This window comes from Lethenteron reissneri, chromosome 7 (genome assembly GCF_015708825.2).
Source record: "Lethenteron reissneri isolate LAM-NWPU_2019-01 chromosome 7, ASM1570882v1, whole genome shotgun sequence".
Classification (NCBI taxonomy): Eukaryota; Metazoa; Chordata; class Hyperoartia; order Petromyzontiformes; family Petromyzontidae; genus Lethenteron; species Lethenteron reissneri.
Genome location: NC_083785.1, coordinates 9,676,152 through 9,691,425, shown reverse-complemented (window position 1 = coordinate 9,691,425; position 15,274 = coordinate 9,676,152). Strand labels below are relative to the sequence as shown.

General features: G+C 40.4%; 1 protein-coding gene across 2 annotated transcripts in view; it reads left to right on the top strand.

Moving 5' to 3' along the window:
• The window catches only part of CWC22 (CWC22 spliceosome associated protein homolog), a 97,122-nt gene that overhangs the window by 10,672 nt on the left and 71,176 nt on the right, over positions 1–15,274 (top strand). For both annotated transcript variants that reach the window (XM_061575279.1, XM_061575289.1), the window contains exons 9-10: positions 2,023–2,115; positions 2,846–2,930. In XM_061575279.1, coding sequence (XP_061431263.1) covers positions 2,023–2,115; positions 2,846–2,930 — 178 coding nt within the window. The remainder of the gene's footprint in view (positions 1–2,022; positions 2,116–2,845; positions 2,931–15,274) is intronic.

The window sequence follows — 15,274 nt, the reverse complement described above, 5'->3', positions numbered from 1 at the left end:
AATGCAATCCTCTGAAGTTTTTCCATCTTTTCGCCCTACATATTTACTTTCATGTGTTTGGAGACATGCGACCTCCAGTGTTTATTGAATGCACTTGGGTTTTCATATATTCGATATTATTACAAGATTGAAAGCATTCCTAAATAATTGTCTTTGTCGTAAAAACAAACTGGTATAATTCGCTATTTATACAGAATTAATTCTATTGATATATATTTTAACTTTCTATTTTTAATCACCTTAATTGACCGGTTTATTTTTTCTAAATCCCATGAACCTTTTTTTTATTAAGAGATTGGTTTTCTCCATTGAGTGTGGATGTTAATTGCACCTTTTGCGATTTGGTGATTCCGTATTGTTATTTTAATTCGCGTTCTGCACAAAAATTGCATTCCACAGTGCTGCGCACGGTAAACCACAGTTTGGCCTGTTGGCAGCCAGAACCGGCGCCAACAATTGGCCAAGCTTTGCAGTCTTCTAATTTAGGGCGATAATTGCTTTGTATAATTCTCATTGTTTTATTTTGCCGGCTATTTTTCTAATTTGCCAAATTTGGAATGGGGCCTACTCTTGCGAAGAACATCATGGGTTCTTTAACGCCTGCTGTGAAGCCGATGGTTTCTATTTCATGACTAATACACCCACACGACTGTTGGGCCATGTCACCACTACAATTGTTGCTGTGTGGCTAATTTAACCCAGTGGTTCTCAAAGTGTTGTCCCCCGGGACTACCGGTGGTCTGCGGGGGTGTGATGCAAATGCAGGTTGATCTGAAATTCATGACGTTTATACCTTTTGTTTTGCACATTAGTTCATATTTTAATCATGGTATTTCATAAAAAAAATGAAGTTAGGTAAACTACCCTGATTAAACGACCCTTAACTATCTTGGTGGGGGGGGGGGGTAGCGACCTAGCCCCAGCCGGCCAAGGCGCCACCTCGGCCAGCTGGGCAAGCTAGGCGAGGCCGGGGGCTCTGTACGGGACTAGGCCTCACCACGGCACTCTGTTAAGTTAGTACTTAACTGCTATAGAGTCGATAGATACTATTATAGAGTCGGTAGATACGGCTATAGAGTAGGTAGATACGGCTATAGAGTAGGTAGATACTACTGTAGAGTAGGTAGATACTACTGCAGAGTAGGTAGATACTACTGCAGAGTCGGTAGCTGCTACTGCAGAGTCTGTAGCTGCTACTGTAGAGTAAGCATATACTGCTTTAGAGTAAGCAGATACTGCTATAGAGTCAGCAAATACTAAAGAATTAGTAGTTACGACTATAGTCAGTAGATACTACTATAGAGTCGCTATATAATGCTAGAGTCGGTATATAATGCTACAGTCTGTAGATACCACTATAGTCGTTATACTGCTGCAGAGTCAGTAGATATGATTATAGAGTCAGCAGATACTGCTATTGAGTCAGAAGTTACTACTAAAGAGTTAGTTACTACTATAGAGTCAGTAGATACTACTCACTCTCTTGTATATAGGGTGTGTATGTATATATGCCTATGCGGGGGTAAAAATATGTTTTGAGGGGGTCGACATTTTTCGAAAACCTTTTTAGATCAACTATTTACCCCCCATTTTATAACTTTTTGGACTTCTGCAAGCCTCTTCTAATTTTGTTGATGGACAAATGGACAGAAAAATGGCACGCCAGGCTTTCACAATAGCTTCGTATTTGTGTATGTATATGTTATGTTTTTAAGAGAAGTTTTGAAATATATTTTTCCCCCGGGCAATGCCGGGTACTTCCCGCTAGTATGATCTAAATGCCAACCATAAAAAAACTCTACGTTTTTTTGTTATATTCCGGTAATATTAATCATTTTGCATTACTGGCGTTTAGAGAGAGAAGTGAATGCGTTTTGTCACCAGGGGTGGCTCTGGTTCATGTGGTCCGTGGAAATGTTTGCATCGGCTGAGCGGTCCGCGGCCCAAACAAGTTTGAGAAACAACTGCTTTAGACGATGTGCACATACTGTAATGTACTCGCTTCATTTAATCACTCCACAGAAATATTGGATGAAGGCAGCAGCGGGGAAGGCGAGAGCGGGGAGGGGGAAGGTAGTGACAGCGACGATGAAGAAGAGGATGAAGAGGAAGCAGGTGAGTGAACAAGACACCTGCACTCACAGCAGCCAGTTGCCTTGTTTGATTGTAACCGACCTTGCAAATTACCACTGCTGCTGAGAGCAACCTGGGAATCCGGCCAGGTGGCTCGGAAGGTTGCGAGTTCAAACCTTGATTGCGGGTTGAGTACCACTTTGTGGGGAAGTTAATAGTGGATATGTTATAGATATATTCATCCCTGCCATAGGTATGTGCAATTTTGCCTCGGTGCTCATATGAGCACAGAAGGACTTCGACTTGATTTGAGCACCTGTCTTTGAAATCGCAAGAAGCGTGTATCTTTTCTTAACAAATGTTTAACACTTAGGCTTTCGCGACCAATATTATCCATGATAGAGGTTTGTGGGTTAGATCGCGTCAATATAAATGTGTCGTTAAACACGCCACCACCCGACACAGCCAATTAGTGAGGTTTGTCATGTAAATAGAACGTGCCAATTCGTTACTCTAATTGTAGATGTTGTGGGTTTACTCTCCAACACACCGGTGTGCTGAACTAGTAACGAATTGGCACGTTCTGTTTAATTGACAAACCTTACTAATTTAGCTGTGCCGGGTGGTGGCAGGTTTAACGACACATTAATATTCACACGCTCTAACCCAAAAACGTCTTATGATAAACAAATGTTGATAAAAAAAAAATTGGTTTATACTGTGTGTCCATGATGCCTGAAGTGAAATACCAACCTTGCCTTTCCGCTTGCAGAGAAACAAAAGATGACAATTTTGGACCAAACAGAAACAAACCTGGTTTCTTTTCGTCGCACCATCTACCTTGCCATACAGTCCAGGTACGTTTCATGGATACGAAGGCAGTAGACATCCTGTTTTTTTACATTTGCTGTGAACAAGGGCAGTTGCCCGTAACATCACCTATTATATGTATGTTCCTTTAAGACATTATTATTATTATTGATGAATGTGAGTATTTTTTTTATAGTGCAATTAGTTTTTTTTATCATCAATGCATGATGTATATTTTTTATGTGTGGTTCATTGGTGTACTTGGGGAATTGTTGGTAAAAAGCATTTACATGCACTCCAGTGTGAAAAACTGGCTCATTGCTCAGCAATAAAACAGTGTGTTCTTGTACCTCCAATACAGGGGGAATTAAAAATGAATTCTCAAGTAACGTTTATATGCTAATATATTTTTAGAACACCGAGTACCTAGCCCAATGGGAGAAATATAGGATATCGACTGGAGAAAGTACCTGAAAATATATTTGACTTTGAATTCTATCCTTGTATCCAGCTACCCGAGTGTAAAAAAAAAATAAGTTGTATAGTTTTGAGTATTTGAACCTGCAGATTGTAAAATAATTGCTGAAAATCAAACCTGTCAGCAAGTTGTAAAGAGCATACTTGTATGGGAGAAGTGATTTACACAAAAAAATAAATTTGGACAACATTTTGGCATTTTGGACATTGTTTTTGAGCAGGTACATGTGGCTGCCTTTAGAATGTCTTCTAAAATTTCATATTCCATCACAGAAAATGTGTTATGTTTCATACCACGTGAGAATTTTCTTCAACACAGTTGATAAACTGCAGCTACAAAATAAATAGCACAGCACATTTTCTCAATATTCGCTTGTCAGTTTTTTTAATGGCAGTGTTGCAAGCCATCCGGCATGCCAATGTGTGTTGCTCAGTAATGCTCGTACTCTTTGCATTACCGGTACGGTGTAGAATGTTGTTCGCGATGTGTCGGGGAGGTGGATTTCACAAACATGGGGTAATGGTATGTGGTGAGGGCCGAAAGTTTACTCGCTGAAAGCCCTCGCCAATTTTATATTTAAAAAACATGTTCAAACAGCTGCTTTGTTTAGAAGCTATGATCATACTTGAAAAAGGGAACATTCTCTTCGCACCTCTCCTTTTTGTGCATATAGGTATGAATGTTGAACTTCTTTCGTACCGTAACGTAGCTAACCATGCTAATCGAGGTGTGCTTGAACGACAAACTAAACACAAAAAGCACTTCTAAAGAAATGAGTTTTAAATCTAGATATAACAGTGCATAGCTCCAGTGGCTTCTTAATATCGGAAGGAAGAGCATTCCAGTTGGCCGCAGAAGCGCATCTGAAAGCGTGCGGTGCAGTGATAGTTTATTTTTTTCGATGGCCAGCCAAAAGCCTCTGCGGGGATGACCAGAGTTTACGTGATGATGGTTTATGCTCCTTGACGAGATCATCAAGGTATTGTGGCTCATTTGTGGCAAGCACTTTGTGTGTAATGAGTGCAGCTCTTGTCTCTTTTTTTTTTCAAACCCTTCGTGTACAGTGTCCTCTCTTGCGTTATTGTCCATTTTTATCTTCTGCCAAGTATACCGCTCTCCAATGTGGTGTACAAATCACGAACTCTGCCAATGTGAAATGCAATTTCTTAACACGTGCATTTCAAATGCAGACTGCTTGGCAAACAGGAACTATTTGACAACATGTTTCATCGTATTTCTTACCACACGGACAGTGTGTATTTTTCTCCAGGTACTGCGGTTTTTCTCTCCATACTTAGAAACATGCCTTGAGAATATTTAGATTATTTTGCTACTATAAATTTCCACATGATATGCCACTTGTATAACTTGTGGCCAGATGGATTCTGAAAAACAATCTAATAACTCAGTGGGCTTTACCCAGTAAGATAAACATAGTTTCGTTTAATTTTAATATTTTATAAGTAACGTGCTTACCTCTCCTATACTGTACACTCCGCTCGTGTTTTGTACTGTTTGTTGCCACGTTCTGACTTACCCCTAATGGACATCTGTAAAAAAAGAGCTTTATAGCTCTTCGGATTCCTCCAGTATAAATTAATACAGTAATACCTTGGATTGCGAGTAACTTGGTCTGCGAGTGTTTTGCAAGACGAGCAAATTTTAAAAATAAATATTGATTTGATAAACGAGCGAGGTCTTGCAATATGAGTAGTACGTATACATTTTGTCTGCCGAGCGTCACATGATCACAACTGATATACGAGTGCTTTGGATTACAAACACGTTTCCCGAACGAATTATGCTCGCAATCCACGGTTTTACTCTATTATGATTCTGAAATGAGTGTTTCAGCGGTTAATTTCCCTGCATGATGAATCCAGTGACTTGAGTTAGATTCTTCTCTGCAGCTAACATTAATAGTGTGTGATCTCTGAACCATTTCACGGGTCATTCCCTTTTCACCAACCCTCCCTGACCAGTGCGGCGAAGTATGGTTAAACAAACCCATCACCGACACAATATGGAGGAGGCCTTGATTTAATAGCAGATGGACCAAGGACTGAAACATTCTGCATACTGTATAACTATTTATTACAACATGGCCAATTTGAATCCAAATCACTGACACCATTATCTGTTGGTCATAATACAAAATATTTCTGAGAACTATTTGTGTAGTGTTGTGCTTCAAAATACAAACTGTTATTCTTTAGATGATGCATTAGATGATGAATTTAGATGGTGAATTACCAAGATGCCTTGATTACTGTCAGTAAACATTAACGATCCTGCCAGGGAATTCCCCAGACCTAAGCCAGTGTGTGCAGGTTTCACAGACAACATTTTAAAATAGCGCATACCTATGTAGCGAGTTGAACTGAGTCGCAGACGTACTCTTTGGAGGCAACACATTTATTAACATCAACACACGGGGTAACTTCCCCTCCACAGGATAACAACCTATGGTGGTGACCACCAGGCTAACTACACTAATTGCACCGTAACGAGCTACAACGGACCGGACCACAGGTTGGGTCCAGGTCCACGTGTTGGAGACTCTGTAGGACGTAGAACATAGATTTCTTCAGGATGAGCAACAGCAGCCGGTCCCTCTGTGGGACCCGGCTTATATCCTCTGTGGCGTGGCTGGCTCCGTCCTTAGCCACGACCACCTAGAATCCTCGAGCAGCATCTCGACCCGGACACGTGACCACCCCAAGCCCCCACTTGGGGGGCCCTGTGTAGACTTTACCGGTCACGTGTCCTCTCGGGTCAACCAGAGTGCCATGGCCCTTAGTGTAACCCCATGGCCGGCACTCCCACACCCTATCCTGTAGGGGCTGGCACTGCACGAAGAGCGTGGTGCCATCCAGCACTGTCAGTCAGCGCTCACCCACATCCAAATGGTGTCCGCGATGTCCATACACCTACATCATGAATAAGTTAATGTATCCCCTCGTATATAAATGCAATTATAAAGGTCTTCCCTTGAAAAAAAGTGTACATTTTTTCGGGCCCGAACCTAGTTAAATGATTTAAATTAATTGCTGCATTCCACACACATGGTGATGTCAGAGTTTACCTCAGAAAACATTACCCATTGTGTTTAGAGTTTTTTGCCAGTGAGACTTAAGTTTGTAGTACTGTATATAATTTTATGGGTTATCATTATACCCATTACCTTTTATTTGTTTTTGAAAATTGTTAATAATCCAAACCTGCATATGTACACAGCATGTGGTGCCATATCAGCATTTCTACATGATTTAGATGTAAAAGAAATTGGAAATTTTAGTGTGAAATATTTTCAGATGATTGGTATTCAAGATCAATATTTTTCATCAGCAAGCTTGGACTTGATTTGTTCTCTTTATCTTTCATCAGAAAGTCGTCCTTGCACAGTTTTTTCCATTGTCTGTATATATCCATTATATATTAGGAATGTCAACTTTGATGTATTTTATACTGTGTTAATGTAAGTTAAATACGTATATGAACACATTGCACAATAGTGAGTGTAAATGAAAAGCATGCAGTTGAATTCAGCTGGTTGAAGAGTTGCTTGGAGTGAACAAATCAATTTTGACTCTTTCCGTAAATGACCAGTAACTCAGTAATGCTAATAAAACACACACACACGATTATTTCCAGACATGGCAAATGGGAAATTGTTGTGACAATGAAGCAAATTATTTGGCGACACTGTGTTGGCATTGGTGCACAAGCACAATTAACAAAACAGTTCAACTTTTTCATAAAAAAACACTTTGGCCTTAAAAGAAGAAAAAAAAGCTGATAATTCCGGCCATCGCCCTTCAAGCACATACAGTCATGTGCTATGAAAAAGGGTAATTGCCCTAACATCACCTATTTAATATATCTTTTACTGGTAGGAACCACCTGGTTCCACCAGCCCACAGGGGATTATTGTGTCCGTCCGTCGTGTATCTAAAAATGGGAGTGGTCGGGCTGGGTGGGGAGGGTGGGGAGGGGCTGGGTAGGGAGGGGAGGGGCTGGGTGGGGAGGGGCTGGGTGGGGAGGGGAGGGTGGGAGTGGTGGGGCTGGGTGGGAAGGGGCTGGTCACCCCGTGGTGCCCTTATAAAACTCAACGTTTAACCTACTCACGCCGGCTTGTGCTCGCCCTCACAGTCGGCCATATTTGCAGAATACACCACGCCGCCGTTGACCCTGGCCATTGACCGAGCAACCAAACGTTCCTACCAGCTCCCTCCGCAGGAATGTGTGTGGCAGTGTTATTGACTAATGTATTTTGATCAAAGCTCAGTCCTCCCATCATGCCTTGCATGTCACATGACATCACGATGTAAGGCCTATTTTTCCAATCCACTCCTGGAAGTGGGCCTCTCCAGACCCTGCAGTCTGGTGTTGCTGCACGCACGATGCCTCTTTTTAGATCGCCATTGTTTATGGTCACGGAAGCACCTTTTTGTCTGTCAAGAAAGCACATTTTGTGTTAATTATCAAATCCAATTTCTCCGTTTAAAGGATAACGCTCATCTGTCATAGACATTGACGTTTAATAATTACTCTGAACTCGAATTATTGAACTTAAATACAGTGGAAAAAACCCGTCACAAGCCAAGAGTGACAAGCACAGGCCCCATGCATGCACAATGAGAGATTACGGTAAAGTAGTTTATGTTGACAATTTATGGTTTTGTCACCCGGGGAAACATTTGCCTGCAGAAAATTCGTGGAAGCTTTGTCTCGGCTATGTTTCGGGTTGCAATGGCATTGCAAATAATGTCAGAGTAATTGTTGGCGTTTGTGAAGAACGCCTGAATAAAGCAATTTTCTCGCAACACATTTTATTGTAGGATGGATAATGTGATACAACTTCAAAATTTAATTACTTTCTTGGTTTCTGGATAAAACACAAAGGATAGTCCATTTCAACGGTCTCTTTTTATACTATAATAATGGTTCCTTACAAAATAGCGGTGCTTTTGTCAGAAATAACGAATACAAAGTAGAATTGGTACACTATTTAGTTTTTATCCGAGGCATTCACATCTATGTAGCCAACCTGAAGGCTGTACAGCATCTGGGTATTTTGTATTTAGATTATTTATTATGGGAGTGTGTGTCCCTATTGTGTCTCACATTTAAGATGTCCCTCTGCAATATCAAACACGATTTGAATTCAATTATTTTCCTCGATGTTTTTCAGTTCATTAGCCACTGCCGATCGATGTTAATTACTGATTATCGCTACGTGTGTTTGATGAATTGGCGATTCATATTTTGCTTGTACCGTACTGATTTATTTAACATTGAGGAGCCACATTGTGTACGAAGTATAAAATATTGCACATTGCTTAATATAGTCTCGCTTTCGACTGCGAGGAATCTTATAAGGAATGGTGGACCAAACGTTTGCGATTCGGTCAATTGCCCGAAGGTTTGCCTTTTTCCCCGTGAGATTTGTCGTCTTTGTGGTGTGGGTAACCCACATTATATTTTTACACAGTGGCTTTGCACTGCACTCGACAAGTGATGCTTTCGCACTTCATCTGAAGCCAAGGTCATTTTATGCAAAGGCTGCTGCTACTCAGTGTTACCTTGTAAAGATTTGTTGCCAAAACCTAGGTAGTATTTCAGCCTAACTGTGTGATAACGTTGGACTTGAGAAAAAAAATGCTTTACCGTGACTCAATCTTAATCCTTTTTACGATGTTTTTCAGGCCATTTCATTTATTAGGAAACCAGATCGCATTCTATAAAATAACTTCAGAGACAAAAGATGAATTGTATCATTCTCATAATTCACGTTGATGTGATGTGAATTGTCTTTAGCTAAGACTGAGTTCATAGATTTATCGCATAGGTTACACGGAGGAAGGAATGTTTTTTCTTATCTCTGTGCAAAGAAATTGACAAAGCAATTGTGATTAAACAAAACGTGATGAGTGCAAAGGTGCACGCTTGGGAATTACAGAGACAGAAACGGCAATATATGTGATAGACAGCATATGCAGGTAAACAATGTAATTTATATTCTTAGGTTTTTTCGGTAAAGTCACGTAGGTAAAACATTAAAATTAATAAAAGTAAAATAAAATAAAAATCACGACGTTTCGGAAGCAACATAAGCTTCCGAAACGACGTTTCGGAAGCAACATAAGCTTCCGAAACGTCGTGATTTTTATTTTATTTTACTTTTATTAATTTTAATGTTTTACCTACGTGACTTTACCGAAAAAACCTAAGAATATGAATCCTTGCAGTCACGAAAGCTTCAAATCTAGAATTAATGTAATTTATACTCGAGAAGTGTGCTTGGGCAGGAGCATTCGCTATAAATGGTGGTCGAGACTAATGATGGATTTGCAGCCAACGGAAGGGAACACATCCACTGCGGGGGGGGTGGGGGGGGTAGATTGACAACAGAAGCTTGGGTATAGGAGCTCTATGGATTCTTGCTTTGCGAGACAAATAGGTGATGGCTTAGGCAAGCCTCCGTCTAGCAGTGGATAAATCATGGCTCAATATTCAAAATACTCATTACAAATTGAACTTTTTAAAATATAATTCACAATCCTTAGTGAATCCATTGCTTGATTAAAGCCTCGTGTATTCAGCATGCTTTATTATTAACTAAATTTGCGTTTACTTTGGTTACGTTGAAATTCATTTTCGTGGACGCAAGGTGTCATTCAGTTTGTTGCTTTTGTCGTGTAAAACTCTTCAGCGATCTAACAAAGAAAACTTTATTATGGATGATATTGGTCGCGAAAGCCTACTTGTAGCGGTTTCCATGAGATTTGTCATTTTCTCGATCAAAGCTTCTGCTTGTGAATAGTCTCAATTATTTTAGTAGAGATGCTTGGCTATTGTTTATTCTCTGAATCGCATTCTTGGTTACGTAGCTGTGATCTGTAAGGCAGACGTGTTGCAATGGTTGGATTTTTTTTTCTTTGCATGTGTAATGCGGTTGTAAACGGCCCTTCTGAGGTGCCGTCAGGGGGGGAGGAGTTAGGTCACGTGGGGGGGAGAGGGGTTGAGTATAGAAGGAGGGGAACCGGAAGAGCAGGGGGAGTGACTGGGAGCCAGGAACAGAGGAAGGCCACGTAGGGCGAAGCGGGGTGTGGCGAGATCGCCACGAACACGGGGGAAGCGAGGATCGGCACCGTTGGCCAGCGGTGACCGACCCGAAGCAGCAAGGAGGCTGCAGTCAGCAGCGGGGCTGCACAGAGAGAGTGGGCAGCGGGTCTGCATACAGTGACAGCCAGAGGGTCTGCACATAGGGGTAGCAGCGAGTCTGCAGGGAGGAGATTACAGTAGATGAAGCAGAGAGTCAGAGGGGTGAGGAAGCTATAATAGCAGTGAATAGCCGGGGGCTACAAATACAGGAGTTATAACAGAGTGCCGTGTGGGTAAAGACGTGAACCTGAATAAAGACACGAAGACAGAAAGAAGTGTTCGAGTCCTTTTATTACACATGTTTGTGCTCGTTAACACGCAAACGAGAATGCTGAAATGTCTTTTAAGTATGCTTATTTGCAGAAATGCCTCAAAGGTGGTGAACATATTCTACAGAGTAGAAGATACTCTAATTTCACAAATTTCTCGTGTCCTGGGAAAATAATTAAATTGTCAAGAGGGGAGGGGGGGGTGGAAACCTTTAGGATTTGTGAAACAATTATTGTTGCTCTCATTCTGTATTCAAAATTGGTTCCTAAACTGCTCATTAGTACGTAACAGACACCGACTTCCTTCCAATCGCGGGGACTAAATTGCGTGAGCCGAATCTTGCCGTCTCTCTGATGGAACGCTAATTGTGGCATATGCAATTTCGCGTCACTGGTATAACTTAGAGGTTTCGCACCGCGGATGCCATTCTGGGAGGGAAATTAGCTCCTCAGAGGAACGTGTAATGATAAATAATAAAAAGTTGCTTCATTTTATTCGGAAGAATTTTTTTATTGTTGAATGTAGCTCAATCGTCCTGGAAGCTGGCGTCTTTAAGCAGGGGTGTATTGGTCTACTTAAAAAAAATTCAAGAGAAAACCATCGAGCACAGCATGCAATGTGTTTTGAATATACAGTTACTGTAATCAATTCAGTTATATATGTATATGTTTTTTTATGAAGTTAAGTATGGTCTGCAAAAGCACATCCATCAGTCTTTATGTAAAATATTCGTAAGCAGCTGAGAGTTGGGGGGGGGGTGATGAGCAAGGAATGTTTGGCGTGTTGTGTGTGGGGTGGGGGTTGTGTGTGGGGAGGGGGTCATTATCGATGATCAGAAAACAGCAGGAATGGGAGGGGGGGGTCTATGTAGTTTCCAAGCCAACCTCACATAGTGAAGGCTATGCAATTAAAGCGAATGCGGTTCGCAATCGGGATTTTTTGGGTTCTCACTTTGAGGTGACTAAAAAGGCGACTGAAACGGTAAAATTATTTTTCACACCACCAAAGCAAGATTGGTTGTGTTATTGACATCTTAAAGTGGCAGGGTGACATGCAAAGCTTTATTGGCTCTTGTGAAATCATAGATATTTTTTACAGCATTCTCATGGAACCCTGCTGCTTATGCTAATGAAAATAAAGTGCTCAGCAAAGCAAGCGGAGTATGGGAGTGCGTTTTTTTTAATCAGTGGGGGTCCAACTTATTGTTTTGGCTGATGCTTGCAGGTAATTAACAGAGCGCTGTTTTCAGCATGCATATCAGCATCTGTTCTGCCTCGCTCGTTTAAGGCATTGAACAAAAGAATGTATGCAGATACCAGTGCAATTAAATTCCACCCTTCTTCCATGAGCTTGTTTTTTTGTTGCATGTTAAGCATGGAAAGGTTTTAGCATCTCATTAAACTTGTGACATTAACATTGGCCATTCCTTGTAGTTGGGACCATTGTTAGGCATATCACTGACGTGCAAAATCCAGCGTGACCTTTTTTTGCGTGTGCGCAAAATTACGAACTGTGCAAATGAAAATGTGTGGCTTTTAAAAATGATCCGCGAGCTGCTGTGATGTAATTGCACAGTCACAAACGTGTATGCCACATTGAATGTAAGTATTTATTTTTCCGGGCACATTCTTTTTTGTTAACAGAATATTGAGAACTCTTGTATTATTTACATTCTTGGTGTTAAATTAAAAGCTGTAAAGTTAGTGGGGGGGGGGAAGGGGGGTACATCGTATATTATACGCTTTAGAATTATGCTCGTAGACCGTACACAATAGACAGTTAATGCGATGGCTGAATGTCCCCATTACTCTGATATCGAGTGCTAAAAAACGAGATGTATGGCCTTTTGCACAGAATATGGTCAAAAAATATCTGGATACAAGGTTCAGGTTTGCTCGTCATAAAAAAAGAGACGTTAAAACACGGTTTAAATGACTTATTAGCTTTCACAAAGGTTTTTTGCTGATGTGTTAATTATAGATAGCTTGACTTTTGCTGTTAATGCTGATGTCTTGCCATAATTAGCCATGTAACGTTGTTCATGGTTGTTACTCTTTCAAGTATATATTTTTTCTTACATGAGTAAATGCTTTTGGGAGGGGGGAAGTTGAATGCGGAGCTATACTTACACTTTGTCATGTCACTTTGATCACTTACTATATTGTTACAGATTTGTGATACGAAAGCACAATGTACAGAGTAGACGATCACAATTTGATAAAGACTGCACAAATGTTTGTCTTTGGAGCTCTCACCATAGTATCAGTACCTTGCATTAAAAAGCCAAGGGAAAAATCTATCATTGATGCAAAAACTACTCATAGATTCAGAGTACAGTATTTCTGCATCTGTTGAGCCTTTGATATTAGTGTTTACTTTTTTTTACATGCTACAGGCAAAATATGCTCGGGCGATGTGTGTTGTGTATTCCATGGGGAGGTCTTTAAAATGTTCTCCACGCTGAGCTATTGGTGGCGCTTAAAGGCCCATTGAAGCCCGATAGATCAATGTTACAAGAGGAAGAGCAAGTTGTTTAATCTTCTTCGAGCGTCATTCTCAGCCCAGAAGATGCCTTAGCTCCCGTCGTGGTTGCAAATGTGTTCTCGTGTGTGCTATTTATTTCGTGTACGTTTGGCTCAAAAGTGGTAGGATTTTTTTTATAAAATAAAAATGTTTTTGCAGCATTTTGTTTATCCGGGGTGCAATGCTTTGTTTACACAGAAACACATGCTGTGAGCACCATTTGCTTCCAACTTGGTTATTGCCAATATTATAGCAGCATTGAAAATAAGACCTCTAAGCAATCCATTACTGCTAAGCATTTAATATTGACTCGATGAGAGTCTGCATGTGTGCATTAACACCTACATATTTTGTTCTGCACACTTCTTAGTTAGCCTGGGGAATTGATGTTTTTCATAGATAAGTGCGGACAAAACTATTGTGACAAGATTTTATTTCCTTTCAACCCTGCAGTTTACCAGGCTGAGTTGCATTAACGCGTTAGTGCTTGGGGAAATGTTCAGTCTTTCTGCACTACAAAGCTTTCACTGATGCGTCAGATAATTGGTGCTGGAAAGGTCAGCATGAAGGTCAACTAAGAATAATGGGTTTTGGGTTAAGACTTTAAGCAGAGTTGGTGGGTGATTAGTTTTCTCAGAGAGATGGGCCATTCAGTCAAGCATTTGACCACCGCCAGAGAGAAAGAACTGTATCTTGCGAATGGACATGCATATTGAGTTTATTGAGGATATTTAGCTCCATGTATTGTGGGGGAGCACTGTGCCGGTACGGTAACACGGGTGCTCTTGTTGGCGTGTGAACAATCAATGCTGAAATAATATTGTGAAAATAAGCAGCAATTGAAATAATAAATATGCTAAGGGGGTGGGCTGGTAGGAATAAAAACATCCATTTTATTGGGGTGGTCTGGTGCATTGGTTACACAATACAATTTTTCTGCCGTTTGTAATTTCAAATTGCCTTGCCACGTGACCTTTTCGTAAAGTGTGACATGCATTTGTTTTTGCACCTGAAATCAATATTGCCCTTTATATAATTACTTTCACATTAAATAACCTTCTGCGGAGCATTGTGGGAATTTTTTTCAGTATAACATGTATGTTGGAACTTCTTCCGCGCTGTACGTAGCCAACCGTGCGAATCGGAGGCGCGGACCAACCGTGCTAACACTGGTCAACAAAAAATTAACCCGTAAAAACAAAGTTTTACACTATAAATCCTTTATATGTGTAGCATCAGTTTTATTTTATTATTCATTTCTGTTTTTCTTGAGTAAGAGTTTCATTTTTATCACATTGGTATTTTAAATTAAATATGAAATTTATTTTTTCCTAAAAAGTGGAAAATTTTTGGAAAAAAATTTCATGAAAATAAATTGTCACACACAACGAGTCTGTGTGCAAAACGTCAGCTCGATTGGATCACGGGAAGTGGGTTAAAAAACGACCGAAAGATTTGCACGGTCGTAAGCGCGCAAGCAAGTGAACTTAATGTAAAGGATTTTTAAAAAAACCCATTTTTTTCTGGCCTGGACTTTTGCAGCTGTTTTAGACTAATTTCAGGGTGCTGATTCCAAATCTGATCTCAGATTTGCTCTATCACATCTCATTTTTATGCTATCGGCATACCCCATTTTCATTGATTTTACCCGAAATTAACTCTGTCACTTATGATTGCAAGTTGTTGCAAGTCAGTGACTGCTTTAGTGTTAAAATATGGTGCTGTATTTTTAGGATAGTGTGTTTATAATATCATTTTATGTAGATATCCACATTTATTTAATGTTTCTTGTGCAGTTTTTATTGAAAATGCAATATTTGATATCTCAAAAACCTGATGTGATAGACAAAAACTGATGCCAGATTTGGAATCGGCACCCAAAAATTACCTTAAAACCGTTGGAATACCTTATGCCACAAAAAGTGTGTTGACCAGTGTTATCGGAGGGCATCT